This window comes from Myotis nattereri (genome assembly GCF_964212035.1).
Source record: "Myotis nattereri genome assembly, chromosome: 1".
NCBI classification, from domain to species: Eukaryota; Metazoa; Chordata; class Mammalia; order Chiroptera; family Vespertilionidae; genus Myotis; species Myotis nattereri.
In genome coordinates, this window is record NC_138075.1 from 42,342,576 (window position 1) to 42,363,098 (window position 20,523).

The 20,523-nt window shown below is 33.9% G+C and overlaps 1 protein-coding gene across 5 annotated transcripts in view; it reads right to left on the reverse strand.

Annotated features, from left to right (window-relative positions):
* Positions 1–520: 520 nt before the first annotated feature.
* ATL1 (atlastin GTPase 1) overlaps positions 521–20,523 on the reverse strand; it is a 55,004-nt gene continuing 35,001 nt past the window's right edge. For 3 of the 5 annotated variants that reach the window (XM_081113267.1, XM_081113271.1, XM_081113269.1), the window contains 7 exons: positions 15,073–15,165; positions 13,806–13,944; positions 9,058–9,185; positions 7,873–7,929; positions 6,864–6,935; positions 5,149–5,580; positions 521–1,329 (listed from right to left, as the gene is read on the reverse strand). In XM_081113267.1, coding sequence (XP_080969393.1) covers positions 1,219–1,329; positions 5,149–5,580; positions 6,864–6,935; positions 7,873–7,929; positions 9,058–9,185; positions 13,806–13,944; positions 15,073–15,165 — 1,032 coding nt within the window. In that variant the 3' untranslated portion in view covers positions 521–1,218. Of the gene's footprint in view, positions 1,330–3,688; positions 3,704–5,148; positions 5,581–6,863; positions 6,936–7,872; positions 7,930–9,057; positions 9,186–13,805; positions 13,945–15,072; positions 15,166–20,523 lie in introns of all 5 variants that reach the window. The other 2 variants (XM_081113270.1, XM_081113268.1) reach the window with 1 other exon arrangement.

The following is a 20,523-nucleotide window of genomic DNA, read 5'->3' on the forward strand; positions in this document are numbered from 1 at the left end:
TGAAAGGGGTATTGAAAAATGAAAATAAGCTAGTGGAATTTTATCACTGGGAAAAGTTACTTTACAGAGCATGTGATCAAACTTTTCTAAGATTTAAGCTTACATACCTTATGAACTCTTGCACACTCTTCTATCTTAATTATTCTTTTCTGTTGCTCCTTACTTTATATTACTGTTTAATGATGACTTAGCCATTTCAAAAAAAGTTAGAAATTACTGTTTTAGTGCTCCCAGATAGGAGGCATTACTTTTTTTTTTTCATTACCACACTTTTTTTCTCTTTAAAATGTGTATGCTCAATGAAATTCCACTATAGATTTTAGTAATTAGAAATACAGTATAGAATCACTGTTTTAAAAGAGCTGGAAGGTACCTATTTATTAAAATGGAAACCTAAATTTGAAATGTGGTCAACATTAAAGAAAATCCATTCTGAATTTTTAAAAGAAAGATAAACCGTCATCATTCTTTATCAACACTCCCAAATATTTCCAAATTCAGTAAGCATTTGTTTTTAATCTTAGGAACCAGAGTAAACTTTAATAGTAGTTGACATATTAAAAGAATAAACCTATGATGAATACATTTCTTTGTGTAGCAAATGAAAAAATATACAATGCAGAAACTCAAATACATACAAAGTGATCTATTGTGCATTTTTTATCAAGAGGTTTATATTCTATATTAAATCATAATATAAAAAGCAATACATAGTTTTTGATAAAGCAACTGAAAAGCTCTCTTAAATGTCTTTAAAAATAAGAGCTTATGGTATATGTAAGATGATATAGACTGAATCAAGCCTTTTGAGTTGTGATGCTGTGCTTTAACAAATGACTATGAAATAATTTCAAAATTGTTCTGTAAAAATTAAATGAGCATATCCAAACAGGGAGTAATATTACCACATGGTTTAATTATAACCCTGTAGTAAAATTCAGTAAATTCAAGCAGAACACATGTACTATCATCATAAATAGACAACTTTAAATTATAACTATATTTGAAGACAAAATCAGGAAACTGTACATGTTAATGAAATGATAATAACCATGCATACATACACCTGCTATTAAACACTGAAATAAAAGAACTAGGCCATTTTTGCAGTCGTCAGAGGTGTTTGGTATTTTACTCTTTCTGATGGAAGCACTGAATGTTTACATGGAGACATGTAACTGAAAATTGGTCATGCACCTGTATTTTTTAACATTTGGATTAAGTTTTCTTCTTTTCTGATTGTTCAGTAGATTCTGACTTTGGTGCAGGAAAAGCCTGATGATACAGATGTCTGTGGGTTGCTGCTGCGTTGTAAAGCTTGTATAAAGCCTAAAAAGACAAGAATACAGATTTTAGCACACACAAATGTAAACATTTTTCTTTTAAGTGTAATTAGTTTATGGGACTGTATAAAAGTTAGCTTGCTAAATTTGGAGTCTATATCATTAATCTCTATGGAATATAAATTAATAACTAATATCTTAGAACCCAAAAGTACTTTCAGCTCTATAGTGTGTGTTACTACTTTTGTGGATTGATCTTCATGGTAAATGTTTTATTCTCAGACAGCATTTCCTTTTTACCTGCACACCTCATGGAGCACAGCTTCCTAACCACTCACTATGCCCCAGGGGCTTGGTGAGAACTTGTCAATTTTAGAGAAATTACAGGAACTCATAACTTTTGACTGTCAATAGCTACTGTATTGTAATAGCTAGACCACTTGTTCTCAGGGCTTCCTTATAGTTTTTCAGAATGGGGACACCTTCAGTCTCCATTATTTCCTCATACAGTCATGCAAATAAGCACATATGTTGCCCCCTCCCTCTGCCACACTGGGGCCCACTCAAACATTTTTTTGCCTTATTTCTGTTAATTAGTTCATATTTTACAAAACCTTATTCAGAAACGTTATCTCAGAAAGCCTTTCATCATTAAAACTACCTCTGAATTGTTCTTTGTGTCTTTATAACAGTGCTTCAATCAGGAATTTTTACATATTGCTTTATATAAGTGTTCAAAATATTTTAATGTTCTCTGCCCCCTCCCCACCTAATGTCTAAGATAAATTCCCTCTTCCGACTTTCACGTAATGAGCACTCAATTAGACCAACTTATTTTATGTAATTCTGGAGTCTAAAAAAGTCTGAATATTTTTAAAAACTGGATAAAAGCTTGCTATTCTTTTTTTTTTTTTTTAATACATTCCATTGATTTTTTACAGAGAGGAAGGGAGAGAGATAGAGAGTTAGAAACATCGATCAGCTGCCTCCTGCACACCTCCTACTGGGGATGTGCCCGCAACCAAGATACATGCCCTTGATCGGAATCGAACCTGGGACCCTTCAGTCCGCAGGCCGATGCTCTATGCACTGAGCCAAACCGGTTAGGGCAAAAGCTTGCTATTCTTTAAACAGTAATTGATTCCCAGGAAATACCATTAATTTTTATCTTTTTTTTTATCTATATGGCTATTTTCTTAGTCTAATGGTACCATCATCAAGTTATATGAATGCATATTGATGCAACATGGTATTGTCCTAGTTCTATTATATTCTCATTCTAACACATTTAGTTTAATCCCTGTTCTTATAAAAGCTTAGATTTTTTTTTAATATATTTTATTGATTTTTCACAGAGAGGAAGGGAGACAGAGAGCTAGAAACATCGATGAGAGAGAAACATCGATCAGCTGCCTCCTGCACATCTCCCACTGGGAATGTGCCCGCAACCCAGGTACATGCCCTTGACCGGAATCGAACCCGGGACCCTTCAGTCCACAGGCCGACGCTCTATCTACTGAGCCAAACCGGTTTCGGCAAAAGCTTAGATTTTTTTTCCTTAAAGTTTGCTTTATAAAGTTGAAATTTGTTTTTACTTTAGTGAATTTGTTTTACTGAATTTTATATAAAATAATTCTTTATTGACTTGTAAATATTAAGTTTAACATTGTTATTTGATTACAGGACATAATCCAGTCGCATGTAACAGCAGAAACTAAGTAAGGAATTATGCATTGTCTCTGTAGTTCAGGATCAGTTTTGCTTCCTGAACACAATAACCTAAATGACTCCAGAGATAAGTTTTCTTACGTAATAAATGATTCCCTCCTGGAAGCTTAGATTCTTCCCTTAGATACAGAGTTTGCACATTGGAGAGTGATAGAATGAAAGGGTGGTGGGAGAAATGAACACCAATTAACTAGTCATGTCTGAGGTATGCCAAGAAAGTTATGCTGCATTTTTGGCCTGGAACCTGCTTAAAGTGTATGAGTAATTGTCACTCAAAAGTCAAAGTTAAGTAAGTGCTGTCCAGTAGTTAAGTTTCCTCAAGATCCATAACTATACATGTTTCATTCTTCAGCAGAGAAAAATGCACAGTGTTGTAACTTAGGAATTTTGAAATCTCCTACATATTTAGGAAACAAAACAGATAAAATATTACCAACATTCATGTGTTTGTATTTCCTATGTATTTCAAATCACATGATGTCTGGAATAAATTAAATACTGTTTTTAAACCATGTTAAAAATTCACAATTAAAATTATAAATGCAAGGAGAACATAGGAGCAGTAGTTATCAAAGATTTTCTAATCATTTAGACATCCTTTAATGGCTAATCAGTTTATTAAAAAAAAGTCATAATGTTTACAAATATAAGCTCTTAATTAGAAAAATTTAACTTACCTCATTTGTAGTTCCCTGTAGCAAAGGCAGTTTAAAAGGGAGAAAAGAAAAGTATATATCCTGTCTCATTAATAGCATTACAATATTCAACATTGTTCACAGTATTAATTTGTGAACAAATACTACAAATTTTTTGTTTGTATTACATATTTATATAAATCATTTGAAAAACCCAATTCAATATCCCTTACAGGTTTCAGCATCATATTCTAGGAGGGCATTGGTTTTTTCCCCTCAAATAGCCCCTCTTCTATCTTTTGAGGTTGAGGGGCTATTTGAGACAGTGGCTCAGAGGATCCAGTTTTTAATTCATTTTTTTTTAATTCTCACCTGAGAATATGTTTTTATTGATTTTTAGCGAGACAGAAACATCGATGTGAGGATCATTGATCAGTTGCCTCCTATACACGCCCTGACCAGGGATCAAACCTGCAACTTAGGTATGTGCCCTGACCAGAAATCGAACCCACAATTTTTTTGTGTACAGGACGATGCTCCAACCAATTGAGCCACCTGGCCAGGGCTTTCATTCATTCTTTTCCCATAGTGCTACCATTAATTTATCTCAGCTAGATTTTTTGAAGGCACATAGTAAATCCATTAAAATTCTATGTGTAAGTATATCCTTCATGCTGGGAGAAGAGTATACTTACACAGACCATAAATGTTCAGAAGTTTTAACACTAAAATTTTCTGAAGAATCTCAACTTTAGCTTCACTAAATCCCCCTAAATTTTCATGAGGTAACTGATGATAGATACTTCCAGAATGACATACAGAGTTGTTCTAGGTGTGTTTGTAATTATCTCCCCTGTCCATAATCAATTATTTAAACAGTGGACTATGGCATGCCTGACTCCCTAGGTTATGGTTAATTGGACCATAAAGAACAACTAACTGACCCCATGAGCAGCTGATCAAGAGGTTGACCTGGACTCATGCTATGGCCAATGTCTAGTGCAAATGTCTAGTTCAAATGAAGATAATCTGAAGTAATCAGATACTGCTTTTATGAGTTGGTACTAAAAGAGACAGTGATACAACAACTTAAGTTAGTGGTTTGTATATGATCCTAACAAAGCCAGTGCTTATCAAATAATAAAAAAGGTCATAAGTATGAAGTAATAAGGCTAACATAATTGAGTCACAAGCAGCTAAATAAAACAACTGTTTTCTTATACTTCTTTTAACTTTTAGGATAAAAAAATAAAACCACTGCCTAATCCATGTATTTTTGAAAAATACTGAATTGTTAACTGGAAAACAGTTGTTGAGACTTCACATATTATACAGTTAGTTGGTTATATCTGGCCATCTTGATATATTCTAAAGTTCTTGAAAACTGGGCCCCTAAGTCATGTTCATCTGTATATTTCCAACATCTTAACAAATGCCCTGTATATAATATAGACAATCAAATGTGTGCTGAATTTAGCTGAAGAGAAGTAAAGTGTTCCTACCTGGTCCCACAAGGCTGCAGCCACCTGGTCTATTACAGCTCCCAGCTCTCGGTATTCTCCAGAGTACCGGATGTATGCCCAGGTGCACAGGGTGATAAGGGTCAGTCCCATTATCATATTGCATAGGCTAGCTATGATGTCCAAACCAATGAATCCAGTCACACCAGCAATCACATATGTGATAAAAATGACAACAAACAGTGTGGCTGGAGTACGAGCTGCATGGAAGATATTTTTGCTATCATTGTGCTTGATATACTGCATATAAAGTTCATCTATTTCATTCTCCAACTGCTGCAGGTAACGCCGGCTAAATTCCTCCCCACCCATCTTCTTCACCCCTCGGAATAGCTTCACAGACTCTTCCTTAAGCTCCAGATGTTTGGTCTGCAGGTCATTAGGGGCCAGAAATGGTTTGTCACCACCACAAATCTGTATCAGATGCAGAAGTATTGTTTATGCAATGCAGAGTAAAATTAGTAACTGTAAACATTTTCACTTAAATTTGTTAGAACATATCAATAACCAAGAAGCCTGCATGTTTTGTCAACCCACATTTTCCACAGTTAATAACTATCAGGTGTAACTATAAGTGGGACTGTTGCTTTATAGGTTACTTATATAAAGTCATTCTTAATTTTTTTTTTGACATGGGAAAGAATATCCATAACTTAATCCAAGATGAAAATCCAAGATGACCAGGCATGACACAAAGTGAACTGCAAACTGAGTTCATTTACAGAACGAATCTAAATTCAAGAAAAATAGTCCCTTTAGGAAATTTTTTCTAACTGCACTGAAGTAATTTTGATAAATGAAGTTTAATTTAAACAATGAGCAATGCTATAAAGCTCTAAAGTAAAGTCATGAAAAGTTTTATTTGGCAGTTTCACTGATTTTTGTTTCAATGGAGCCCATTCAAGAGTCTAAATGGAAACATCAAATGTTCTTGGACCACATTTTCTGTTTTCTTCAGAAGTTACAAGGGAAATCTGTTATTTATATCATTCACTTTGGTTATTTGAGATTTAACTACATAAAGTATTGATTTTTAGAGAGAGAAACATCAATGTGAGAATCACATCGTTGCCTTCTATACACTCCCTGACCTAAGGGGTAATACGTATTACCCCTTAGTTATGTCATAAACACCATTTCCTATACTATATTTCTCTTGACTCCATCAATTTTGAATATAATTTTAATTTTATAATATTTTCAGGGGAAAAAAGACCCATCACATTAGTAGATATACACAATAATTTTTAGGCGCATCCTCATTGAGATTGTTAAAACAAAAAAAGAAATATGGTATGTAGAAATATTAGCCCTTAAAGTTTAATTTCTTTTTTCCTAACAGGTTTTTATATCTAAGATAGAAATTCTGGAACTGTGGAATGAAGGGAGGTGAAGTGGAGAGGGTAGCATGTTATTTTAGCCACTAAATCTTATAAATTGGTGGGAAGATCTGACAAAAATAAGAATGTGTCTATTAAATATAGAAGTAACATTTAAAATATGTTGAAAATTGTGCATAGTGTTTCTTTTAAAATATTTTAGGAATATAATAAATAGAAATGTGATACACATAGGCTGGGAAAGAATAAGTCAAACCTGCCTCTCTGTATGTTTATTCAGTATAATGTGGAAGAAAAAGAAATCAGTATTTCATGGAAAAAATACTAATTTTGTTTAAAAGATAATTTAATTCTTACCTCTTCCATTTTCTTGTTGTATGTATCCTTGGCATTTGCTACGGCCGCTAAATTGTTAGCTTCTGCTGTGGCCTTTGGACAAAGTAAAAATATTATGTAAAATGGAATTCATTAATTTCCACAGGCAGTTCTCATTTATAAGCATCATGAGCAAGAAATGTGGAAGAACCTGAGATCATCAAATAATTTTAAATTATTGAAATGTTTCTATATTTTAAAAATTAGTAAAACTAGAATTTTGAAATATATAATACATATATGTTTACTCAATAAACCACAGTTCTGCCCAGCCAGTGTGGCTCTGGTTGAGAGTTGGCCTGTGAACTAGGAGGTCAGTTCGATACCCAGTTGGGGCAGGTTGCCCAGTTGTGGGCTCAGTCCCATACTGGGGCATGCAGGAGGCGGCTGATCAGTGGTTTTCTATCACTGATGTTTCTTTTTCTCTCTCCTCCCTTCCTCTCTGAAATCAATAAAAAAAAATATAAAAATAAACCATAGTTCTAAAATGAATTTTCATTTGGAAGATTTTTTTCCTCAACATTTTTAAGCCTCTCACCAAATAGAGGGTTGGGGAAAATCTATAAACCCAAAAACATGGAAATAATATATAGAAATAGAAATATAATGTCAAATTTAAGGACTGCTATACTGATAGAACAATGTATCTGATAACAAAAAGGAACTATCAAGAACTTTAAGAAATTTTTTAAGTAAGGAAAAGGCCAGTTTCACCACTTGTTTAAAACCTGCTTTTCTACTTGTTACATGTGTGAGTCTGTTTTCTAAACAAATGTAATACAAAGAGAATGAAAACTCTTGGGTATAAAGTGTTTGTATCTCAGCACAAGTAAGGCTGCTGTATGTTTATGTGAAAATGTTTAGCTGAACACACAAATGGGCAGCTATTAGAAAAATAATCATCTAATAAATCATTGTCTACTATTTTCATTTGATAATTTCTGACAACCAGATTGATGCACATGTTTTGCTTAGCATGGCTAATAAATACCTGTAACATGGATTTGGGATGTGGTAATTCTTCACCTTGATAAATCTTTATATAAGCCTGAAAAGAAAAAAAGAAAGACTCATGTTCAAGTAATTCTATTCAATATTTATGTAATTCTGTTAAATTATATTCTAAAGTCTAAGGTCTTGACAGTACCAAAAAAGTAAGGTCTTGGCAGTTTCAGGAACTAATTATCTTTTCCTCATACTTTAATTCCCTCTTTCTTAGTGTTTGTTCCCCTTTCCTGAAATGCCCTTTTCACACATCTCCACTTGCCAATCCCACTCCTCTTGAAGGCTTAGCTCACTTGTACATCCTTTAAAACTCTCTCAGATCCTTCTGCTAGGAGTAACCTTTCTTTTTCAGTTACCCACAGGAATTTGTACCTGGTGATGTCATAAACTTCATGGAACAGAATTGTGTAAGGGTCCTGAATCTCCTACTAAATTCTAAGCCCCTCCACAGTGTTACGCACAGTAAGAATTCAATTTTTAGATAAATAATATATCCTTTATTGCTGAGAGTGATGGTCAGTAACCACACAGGAGGTATATGACTGCATTTTAAATGACAGAATGTTGATTTTAAAAATTGATATTTTAGTCCTTAGATCATCAATACACAAATTAGATTGGTAACTGAAATTCTTCACTATATTTGTGGGTTGGTAAAAAAAAAAAATGCATTGTACTCAGTGCTACCTGAGGTAAACAAGTAAATGCAAATTTAAAGTAATTCCACTTCAGATTGGCCCTTGGTGCAGAGTGGGAAATGTGGAAGTATGTTCTCCAGTAGAAAGACAAGGTGTAGCCCCTTTTGAGAAAATCTTCAGAATGAAGGTAAATATCAGTACAGATCATGACTGAGGACTATGTGGTTTAGACCCTGGGAAACACCCCTCCCCCCAAAAAAGATATTTCCAACTCTTAGATACATTCATATTTCAAAATACATTTCCTTCTAAGGGACAGGAAAGTTACCTCAAAGAGTTCCCTCAAAAAATAATTTCAGAAAACAAGTTCCTCCTGGGAATCTCATAATTTTTCATCATTTGTACAGATTCCTCATACTTTTGCCCCCATATTACAGAGTCTATAATTTTTTTGTTGTAGCTTCAAGTGGGAACTGCATTCCAAACATGTCAAATCTAAGTACTCACAAATGTGCTAGAAATGAGAGCAATACCTTGAAGTACTCCACCAGACCTCGGCAGGTGATTTTGTTCCCATTGATCTCTTTAATATCTAGGCTCTCAGGACTAAGTAGCCAAGGAATGAGTATTTTCAAGTTTTTGATGAATTCATCATCTATTTCTACAAGTAAAAGCAAATTCATTATTTTTAAAATTCTATCTAGTCCTCCATGCCATACAATAATAATACATCCTTTGATTTCCTCTGTTTCTTCCCCAGTGATAAAGCTATCACTTTCCTATCATCTAAACAATTCCTGGAACCCACTTTTCTTAGGGCGGATGATCCACTTTGCCCAAACTTTCTACTGCTGGTCCTTCTTATCTCCACTTCAATTACACATTTATCTTGTCTTCCACCTATAAAGTAGCTTTCTTGATATAAAACGTTTTTCAAATATTTTATACCCTATTCACATAAACATTTCATGTATTCTGTCTTTATTCTTTTTGTAGTTTTATATATAGGCTCATAAATGGGGAGAAAAGTCATATAATTACCAGCTGAGAAGATTGTTCCCTTCAGAAAATACATTCAAAATCATTCTGTGTTTAGTGTGCCCACCTTATGAAAAGTGTATAGTGGGTATGGTGTAACTAGGAACTGAAGTTCCAAAAGATAGGGATGATGATGCTACCTCTAGTGGTGAAACTCAAAATAACATGGCAAGAAATGGAGACCTAATTTAGCAAGCAGATCAGAGGTAGTTGGAGTTTTTTATCATAGAACATTAGGTTAATCTTAACATTACAGACTTAGCAAAGTAACAAAGAAAATAGGTCTTTAAAGAAGTATTTTGAACACTGACAATTTATTAAATCATTATTTCAAAACATATAGAAAAATACACATTATATGTTTAAAAAACAAGGTATGTCCAGAGACTTGATATCTAAGTAAATGGAATAGCTACATGTCATTTTTTAAAATCTGAATTTTAGCAGAGTCACTGAGTTTTCAGACTTTGGAATTGATGATTTCCGAGGTTTTAAGGCTAAAGATGAGAACCTTATGATTGTGTTTGCATTTTCCCTGCTTGTTTTTATACTTCAATATACATTGCAATACCAGTTTGCATAAGAATTCATATTTTTCTTCTCTTGCTTTCTGCTTTTATGACATGCATGAGCAGACAGAAATCCTTCCGACTTATTTTGCTTCACATTTTGTACAGCTTTGAAACTTGCTCATGCTTTATCACTATTTGTATAGGAGCTTATTCAAATTTATTTTGCACTGTACCAAATTTTACTTATTATTTTGCTTTGTATTATATATAGATTTATTCAAATGTATTTGTTATTGTGGTGTGCTATTTAGTTATCAGTATTCACTGAAATACGATACTGGTATTTGTATTATGTTACCACATTCGTGTATTGTGTTTTGTTGCCTGCTATGTATCTGTATTCACTGATACTAATAGGTTTCTTTATTGCTTTATGATTTCATGCTTTTTTCAGCATCTGTAGAATATTACTATATATCTATAATGTATGATTTTTTCTGAATTTCTGCATAAGACAAAAAGGCCTTCTCCATATAAAACCACTTTTTAAATCACTTTCAAAACATGTACTTAGACCCTCCCCCCAATTTCCTTATAAAATTGGAATGGAATAAGATACACCTGTACATCTATTTCACTGGGCAGTGTGGTAATCATCAAAGTAATCAGCATATTTGGATTAAAAGTGTGTTCTGAAGATGGCATTAGCCTTGGTCTACTGAGACCAATGCCAGGTATTTCAATTTTGGATTCATAAAATATGAACAATATATTCATAACATACATAATTTAGCTCTTGCTACCAGTATTAGTTGAAAACAATAAGTACATAATCCAGAACATCTGCAGACCAGATCAAATTGCAGAAGTATACTAATCAGCTTTGGCTCATTGCAACTGATCAATAAATATGTGTGGGTAGATAATTATTCAGAATGATGTTCTGTTTTCATCATTTCTTCAATAATTTCTTCCACAAGAGTGAAACCTTGCTAGGAATTCAGGGACTAGGCCAGAGTGGTTATCTGTCACAATAACTGAGGACATGATGCATAAGATCGCTGCAGGGCAGATGCACTGGTGGAGTTCTGTGTAAATTAACCAAGGAAGATATTTTCTCAGGATTACCTCACTCTGACAAGTCATTAGAAACAACTTTTTTAACAATAATCACCTTGCCATGGTGTTGGTTATGCTTTCTGAAGTCTTACCTGAGCTGCTAAGGATGCAACTCCGCAATATATGGTGTGGTTACCTGGGGCAGTGTAACACAGAGCAACCTCCAAAAAAGGTAACTCCTTATTTACTAAAAGACTGATTTGCTATACTAGGAGAGGCATTCTGTAGGCCAGTGATGGAAAACCTTTTGAGCTCGGCGTGTCAGCATTTTGAAAAAACCTAACTTAACTCTGGTGCCGTGTCACATATAGAAATTTTTTTATATTTGCAACCATAGTAAAACAAAGACATATTTTTGATATTTATTTTATATATTTAAATGCCATTTAACAAAGAAAAATCAACCAAAAAAATGAGTTCGCATGTCAGAGGTTCGCCATCACTGCTGTAGGCACTTGGTGAGGAGTGGTTGAATGTAGCATGAATGAATGTAATTCAGTGCTTTGGGTCCTTTGGATTTCCTATGTGGGGAGTTATTAAACCAACGGCAATTAAATTTAATCATAGTATTTTAAGTTTTAAATAACACTAGAAATAGATAATTTCAATAATGTGAGGGACCATGAACAAATAGTAATTATAACAATTATTACTATTAATAATGAACTTGAAAGTTATTTCTGTGTGTGAAAAGTGTGTGAGAAATTATCATCAAAGAACAATTTTTGCACGTTTTTATATTCAGAGACATTTCTTCCCCAGAGGCAAACACTCAGATGCCAGCCCTCCGGAGAATAGCATGGCCAGCACACAAGACATCCTGGATAGAAATCACACCAAATTATAAGATTCAGGATGGGATGGAAAACCAGTATATGCCCAAGGAGAAACAGGCAAAATAGAACATTTCAGCACACAGCAGGATTCCTGCAGCAGTTCTATGAACCTCATAAAAATGGAATGTTCGATGGGAAACTAAAGCTGCCTTTCATTGCTCTCTCTGTCTAGCTACTTTGATAAACTCATAACTTATGGTAACTGTAAACCAATTGTGTGGGTCAATACATGGTTAGATGTAAATCAAATTTGGAGAACATATTTGTTACAAATCTGCATGATTTGTCTTAAATTCTCTCCTTGAGATCTTTCATTGCAAAATGTATCAGTTAATTTAAAAACTGCAGATGTATAGTATACCACAGAAATAGAACAAGCCAGAGTACTTTTGTCCAATAAAAGACTATTGTTGAAGGTCTGTCCCTTCTCTGCCTGTTTACAGCTCCCAACTCCAGAGAAGAAAGAGAGGCCTTGTGGGAAGCCCTCCTTTTATGTAATTTATTCAAAATACAGGGAAGCCATTAAGTAATTGCATAATATCAAGAGGTCTGTGTGTTCACTCGTAGATTGGAATTCATAAGAAATTGTAGGATCCTGGAATCCATGCATTAATAGCCTACTGCTATTTGTTCTGTTATATAAAGGTAAGATCATTTAAAACATGTATAAAAACAATGCTGATTGAAAATTTGGGATTCTATTTATGATACTAACTGCCATAGCTAATATAAAGTATCTGAGAGTAAATACCATGGATCGGTTTGGGAGTGGGGGGATAGGTTTGCTTTTCAAAACTGCCAGTTCTATAAAACTGGATATAAGTTATGTTGTCCTTTTTCAAAAAGTAACTTGAAAGCCCTTTCAGAACAACTGTGCTGAAAAATGTATGTCACTGTCTCACCAGCCCTGGCACAATGCGGAATGGCCACCTTATATTTAGTAAATGTCTGAACTTTAGTGGTGTACTCAATGCTAGGCTTACAAGTAAAAAAAGTCAGAAATGTCTTTGTACTACATTGTATTACTACCAAGCAAACATCTAAAGGCCTGGTAATTATCTATTAGGAAAGATTAACTTCTGCTTCCCCATATCCTACTTCCACGCCCTCTTTAACAAGTTGAGTTGCTTTGGAATCTCTTTTTTTCTCATTAATTCTTGCTTGGGAATCTTAAAATGTTAGACATGCCTCTGTTCAAGAGAGAATTACATGCTATTAATACATACTATTTGAAAAACACTCTAGTGCTTTGGTTTTTAAAAAACTGTTCCTCATTCCGAAGAGGATCTCCTTTTTAGTGAAGCTTTTAATAATTGATAATTAAATTCTTTAGTAGCAGTTTTAAAGGACTTGGATTCAGTACCATGAGATATTTCAATCTCTAATTATATAACTGAATGTAACATCCCAGGGATGTAGACATCTATTTTCCCCTTTAATGTAAATAAGAAAAATTACACAGGAAGACATTAAGGAGCATTTCTCAATGCACAAAGGTGAGCAGGAACCTCTGCAAAAAGGTGAGGGCTACTGCCTCCCAAGTGAACTCAGGGTTTAACTTTAGCCTCTTTTCTCAATGTACATATTCAGCAGCCACAGATTCCCACAGTTCACCAAGGAGGCGCTCTAGCACCAGCCCAGGAATCACAATTCTGACGATTTCTAATCATCAGCCTCACGTTAGTGAATGAACAAGCAGTCATAAGCCCAGCGGATAAATGATATTTTTATATCGGACTAAGTGATATAAACATATTCATTAAAAGACAGACAAACCTTTCAGTTTTCCATCAAAGTTTGGATTGGTAGCTACTTTTAAGCCAGGATGAGGTAGCAGAAAACAGGAAATTTTGGTGAAACAGGAATGGATGTGTTTTCGAACATTCTGTAGTTCTTCATGCTGGTTCCCTGAGACCTGCAGTAGTAAATCATCCTGAAGTTTAAATGACTTGCAATATAAACTGAACTTCAAAGAAGTCTGTGGCATCTTATATTTTCTATCTTGGCCCACAATTATAAAAATGACATGTCAGGGCTGATATTAAAGAAAGAATAAAATCTTGGGTGAACCTGCCACACTGCCATACCTAAGTAACTGTATAGCATAAATATGGCATTATTATACAGTTAACAAATGTCTATTCTTATGCCAACTCAGATGGGCCTTCCCCCCCTTTATTCAGTACATATTAGTGGGGTTTTACTCTAGCTAATTCCTACAAATTCCTTTTTTAATTCAAAGTACTCACAGGAGACATGAATAGATCATAAAATATTCCTCCCTTTTCAGGAGATACTCAAAACAACTTCTTGTCACCTGGTAGATATACATTCAAATTCTAGGAAAGCATCTGAATAGATAGGTGTTTATAAGCTAAGTTGCACTTTTTTTTTTTACATGTATTTGACAGTTAATAGTTCGAATTACCCTAAAAGTAATTATAAACCTAAAAAGTTAAGCTCAGAAATTCTGATTATAAAGGAAATTATTTTTATTTTTTTTTTCAGACTTCTCAGTAGGTATTTTTGTGTGATATCTATTCAATGTAAATCAGTCAATATTAAACTATCATGACATTAAAAATGGAAAGTCTTCTAATTTTACTTTCTGTGAACTTCTAGCAAAATGTTACAAGATTTTTACTTTCTGTGAACTACTAGCAAAATGTTACAAGATTGGGGATTTCAAAATTAGATATTTTTGTTAAATTGACTTTTAAACCTCTGCTAAAACATGAATCCAGATATTTAAACTGTGGTCTTGAACTAACTTAATTCTTCAAATTAAAAGCTTTGTTTTTTCGAATAAATCATTGTTTTATAGAAACCTACAAAAGAACTCTTTACCTGTATCATAATTATTAAAAATATTTGAAAATTGTAATTCTGAAAGTATTTTGTTAAGCATCTGTCTTAGTTTATTCACAGAGATACTATGGGGGTCAAATGAGAATTTGGCTACTAAGTGTTCAGCAAATCATTCAACAAAAATAATTCTAGATTACTAATGGTGAAATTTCATGCATCTAAATATCTAACAAACCTTGAGGCGTTTTTCCAAAAATTTGGAGCCACCATCAGATCCATATGAAAATTCGTATGGGAAACTCCAGTCTCGAACAAGAAATATCAGACTCTACGAAATAATTCAAAGAAAGAATTGATAAGGAGATTCTAAGTTGCCTCCCACTGCTTTTTAATTGAAACCAATTAAAGAATACTATTCAAATATTCTTTACCACAGTATGGAATTAAAGCAAACATAACATCTTTGACAGTTTCTGAGTAGTCTTTCCTCTATTAGAGCATCCTACCTATTTCCACTAAGTGTAAACCAAAAGCTGCCCCCAAACTGATCATAGTTACTTAGTGCCAATTTGGGAGCCAATTTGAGGGCAACTCTGTCTCATTTCTTGGCGGGATGCATTCAGCTTGGTGGTTTTCAAAGAGCTTTTTATGAAGATTCAAGTTTTATTTGAGGAAAGTTTCCTCTATTACTCTCTAGATATTTTTCCTCCATTACATGTGTCCCACTCTCTTCTATAGGAGTTCTCATTATGCATAACTGGTATAAAAAGGGGTGGTAATCTGGGGTTTGTGGGGCCTGAATCTTACACAATCTGTAGGGGGAAGGCTCAATAAGAAAAAGCATAAAAAATTGGGCTTAAAAGTGAATATTTATTTAGAATGAGAAAAATAAATTACTAATTCAAAAAGCTGACGAGTCTCTCTCTTACACACACACACACACACACCAGCAAAATAACTAACATACCTTTATAATATATTTTGCACTCTACAGTTTTTGGCTGCAAATGATTTTATCACTTCTTCATATGATTATTTTGAAATATTTTTTGTTAGAAAGCTAACTCAGTCTTTCTTCTAAAGAAGCCAATTTCTTATTATAAAACATTTTTTATTATTGATAGTTTAGAAATGTTTCAGCGTCACAATTTTTATTTGTAATGTTACGTACATTTTTAGCCTCCTCATTTGTCAATTAGAGATAATAATAGACCCACCTCACAGGACTGATAAATGAGATAATATATAGGCATTTAGAATAGTGCCTGATACCTAGTTAGTGCTCTGTTAGCTATTTGATTTTTATTTTAATGGCAACTTGGTATTTTAGCACATGGATAGACCATAATTTATTTTGCCCTTCTCATAAATATTTTCCAGTTTTTCCACTACTCTAAGAAAATCATAGATAATCATCCTTCAGGTTAAATATTTGTTCACATCCAAAAGGATTTTATCAGTGACTGTGTTTCCCAAATTAGAACAATCATTAAAATCATTTGGGAAGCTTTTTTAAAAGTACAGAATTCTTGGGCTCCACCCCAGACCTATTGAAACCAGTGTAGTATTAGCTTTCATTTATTGAGTGCCTATAATATGCCAGCTTCAATACCAGGAATTGTACACATATTTAATATATTTCTATAGCAGCCCTAAGAGATCGGTTATACTTTATTATTCCTTTCAAAAGAGATATATAAAAATCACTTCCACCCTCATCTGACATTAAGTAACTTGCTCAAACTCACACAGCCAGAGATGAAAGAATTAGTAGTAAACTTGGGTCTTACTTCAAAATCCCTGCTGTACTGCTCCTCAAAGTTAAGTATAAAATACGTAGTTTACGATCTAAGGGCTGATTAAAATATGCTTTTTGTAAATTAGAATAAGAGATATTTCAATTTTTGTTTCTGAAAAAAATGTAGGTAATAAAGAAAAAAATCATATTTTATAAAATTAGCTATCTTTAAATGATCCTTCTAAAAGTTTACATTTTCTGCACTGGCCAGTGTTGTCCATTGGTTAGAGCATTGTCTTGCACTAAGTGGTGGCCAGTTCAATTCCCAGTCAGGGCACACCCAGCATATGGAAGGTAACCAAATCAATGTTCTCCCTCGCATCGATGTTTCTCTCCCTTCCTCTCTCTAAAATCAATGTTTTAAACAAAGTTTATATTTTCTGAGTTTCTAACTGAATATTTCAGACTCGCCCATTAAAAATTATGTCTTTTAATTCTCATTTAATTGACAGGTTCCTCTTCCACCCCTTTTCCCCTTTACAGTTCATCTGTTAAAGAACTTAGGAATTTGACCTGTAGAGTTTCCCATAACTGGGACCTTGCTGACTGCATATTTATGGAGCAGTTCAACATGTTCTTTTGTCCTCTGGGTTTCCTGCAAATTGGCAGCCAGAGACAGAGGCTTGGTCTGACACAGGTTTTATTTCTTTGGCAAGACTATGGGAAGCAGAGTGTCCTTTTATCAGGAGGCACGTAGTATATGATTATCTATGATTTGATTGAAGTTATGTCATCTTTGCTTATCTGAAGTGCATTCTTTGGTAGAATTCTCATTAAGGGCTCATGGGAACACTATTTTTTTCATTCTTACATGTTGATAACAGTTTGTGCCATTTATACTTGAAAGTCAATTTTGCTGGATATAAAATTTTTGGCTCACATCTTCTTTCCTTAAAAATGAATGCTTCTTAGTTTGCCTTATGGATATTTCTTGTTTCACTAAGGTAGAGCCTCTCTTCATGTTTTGTTTTGTGGATTCTTGTGGGGAAAGAAAATATTCTTATGGAGAGGAGAATTTAAAAGTACCTATATCCACTATCTTTAATTATATGCCAATTTCTGTCAAAATTTTTGTCAAAATAAAATATAACTTGTATTCAGAACAATTACACCTAAAACATGTATTTTGAAAATAGAGGTTAGCTATGAAGCAACTTTTACAAAATAGAAGTTCATGAACTAGGATAAATGAAACCAAATATGTGGATTTGGCTATATTTTGCATTTTTCTTGGGAGATTTTAGTTTCATTTCTTGGTCTTTTCCACTGGACACCTTCCCAAGTCGACATAATGAGGACCATGTGTAGAATATCATCGAATATGAGCTCTTATTTTTTCAAATCAAAAATCTATATTCTATTTATCTATCTACAGTGTCAGATTCCCTATTTCCATGCCCATTGTTCCCATCCAATGATGTGCTAGTAAACTACTTCTCCAACAACAACACAACACCTTGATTTGTAGCATTCGACAATTTCTGTATGCGCACTATGGCTGATTTCAAGCTATTAACTGTTTAATAATTGGCTTACATAATTCCTGAATGTTTACTAGTTAGCTCTTGTGAACTGGTATGAGCCAGCTAATAAAAGCACACCCATTGGCCCCACCCTCTCCCTGGACAATTTGTATGCTTTACATTTATCATGTACGGAATTCTATGAATCTCGGTCCTTATTTCAAAAGCCATCAGTTTTCAACATTGATGAATCTTGATTTGTTCATATATATATGTAGGTAAAGATAAAAATCAAGACTATAAATTACCTTGATTTTCTCAAATAAGAACATTTGAAGTCATAAATACTGTTTTTGAATGAATTAAATTCAGGAAGGCAACTGGGGCAAAGGATGCTGTGTATATACTATAAATGACCATATATATTTTTAAAAACATGAAAAATATAACCTTTGTTAACTTCCCTTTGGAGACTAATCCTTTAGGAAATTATTTAAAAAATCAGTGTTCTAGCACTACTATGAGTAACAGTGAAATAAACCCCAAATGCTCAACAATTGTGAAATGACTTTACAAATTATGGCATATTAATATGAAAATACATTACATAGCAATTAATATTACAAGCATGTAGGATATATCAATACATGTTTTATGTGGGTTATTGAGGTAACACTGGTTCACAATAGAAAAAAACAGTGAATTTTCTGGAGTGAGGAAGAGGACAGAAGTGAACTGCTAAGAAAGCTTGCTGAATTAACAACTTTTATTTCAAAATTACTTTATTTTAGATTTTTTCCTCCATGCTAATTTAAATATGAAATATTTTGCTGCTATCTTACATGTTCTGAGATTTTAATGTATTTGTATTTTATCTTTTAATTTCATGTTGTATAGTATTTTTTGGTTTGAATGTGGTTGTTTTAATCTTAAATATTATTAAATAGTGTTGGAAGCCATGTTTGCTACTTAATGAGTTTCTCAATTCAATTTCAGATACTTAGATTTACACGTCCAAACATGTTTAGGAGTTAGTTGACTTAGTCATAATTTTTTCATTGACATTTCATAAGCCAACAGTTTACCAACAAGCAGTAACTCTATGACTTTCTCTCTCTCAATCTCTCTCTCTCTCTCTCTCTCTCTCTCTCTCTCTCTCTCCCTCCCTCCTCCCCCCCCCCTCCCCGCCCTGAGCATTGGTTGGTCCCCCTGACTTTAGTATATCTGGCAAAGTGTAAGAAGAAGTGATGCCTGCTGATAAGACTTAACATTCCTTTCCAGAATTTACAATGCAGTTCCCCAGTCTATGCCAATGGGTCCTGAGAGTAACAGGTTCAGAGAAGACAAAAGTCAAAACAAGTAGCCTAATTACCATACAACACTTCAACTATCAGCCTGACAAATACTTTTCAAAAAGACAACAGAATCTAGTAGGTATTGTAAACCATACAGAAGATTGTAAGCAAGAACTGGTTTTATTCTACTTTACCCGACCTGCTTCCCCAAGCCATGGGGGAGAGATTCATACTCTCACTCACAGCATACCATCATCTCTCCATGCGAAGGCCCCTTTTTCTTTATCATATTTTTCCCAGACCCCCATTCCCATCTCTCAATTTTCTGTTCTCAACTCTAATACATATATTTTGTTTATCTAGAGCAGTGGTTCTCAACCTTGGCTGCACATTAGAATCACCTGGGAATCTTTTTAAAATCCTGATTTCTGGGCCTCATCCTCCAGAAATTCTGTTTCTTTGTTACTAATGTTGTGGCCTCACCCCATAACAAACAGAATTTCCGAGGATGAGGCCCAGGATTTTAAAAAGATTCCCAGGTGATTCTAATGTGCAGCCAAGATTGAGAACCACTGATCTAGAGTGTTTTAAATAATCATATATAGTGTGTTATAGATCTCAAATTTTTTTCTGCTTAATTCAGTATCAATTTAAACACTCTATTATTCATGCTACTCCTATACTTCTGGTTCACTGCCTTTGGATGTTGCAAAATATTCCAGAGTATGCTCTTATGTATCCATTCTTCTAGTGATGGTCACCTAAATTGCCTCCAACTTCCCACTACCACTACTCTATCAATGCTCCAGTCAATATCCTTACACATTTCCCCTGCTCCACAGAATGGCTGCTCCAATCTGCACTTTCACCAATAGGTCCTGGCTTTCCCATTTATCCAAATTGTAGCTATAATATGGTATTAACCCCATGTTCCACTTTTTGGCTACTTAAAAAGTATAAAGTGGTATCTCATTATTTTAATTTTTATCTGATTATCAATGAGACCTGACATCCTTCAAAAATGTGTTAACCAATCAGGTTTTCATTCTGTGAATTGTCTGCATATCTTTTGCCTGTTTTTTAAAAATTAAGTACAGTTTATCATTTTAAATGTTTTATAAGACTATTTT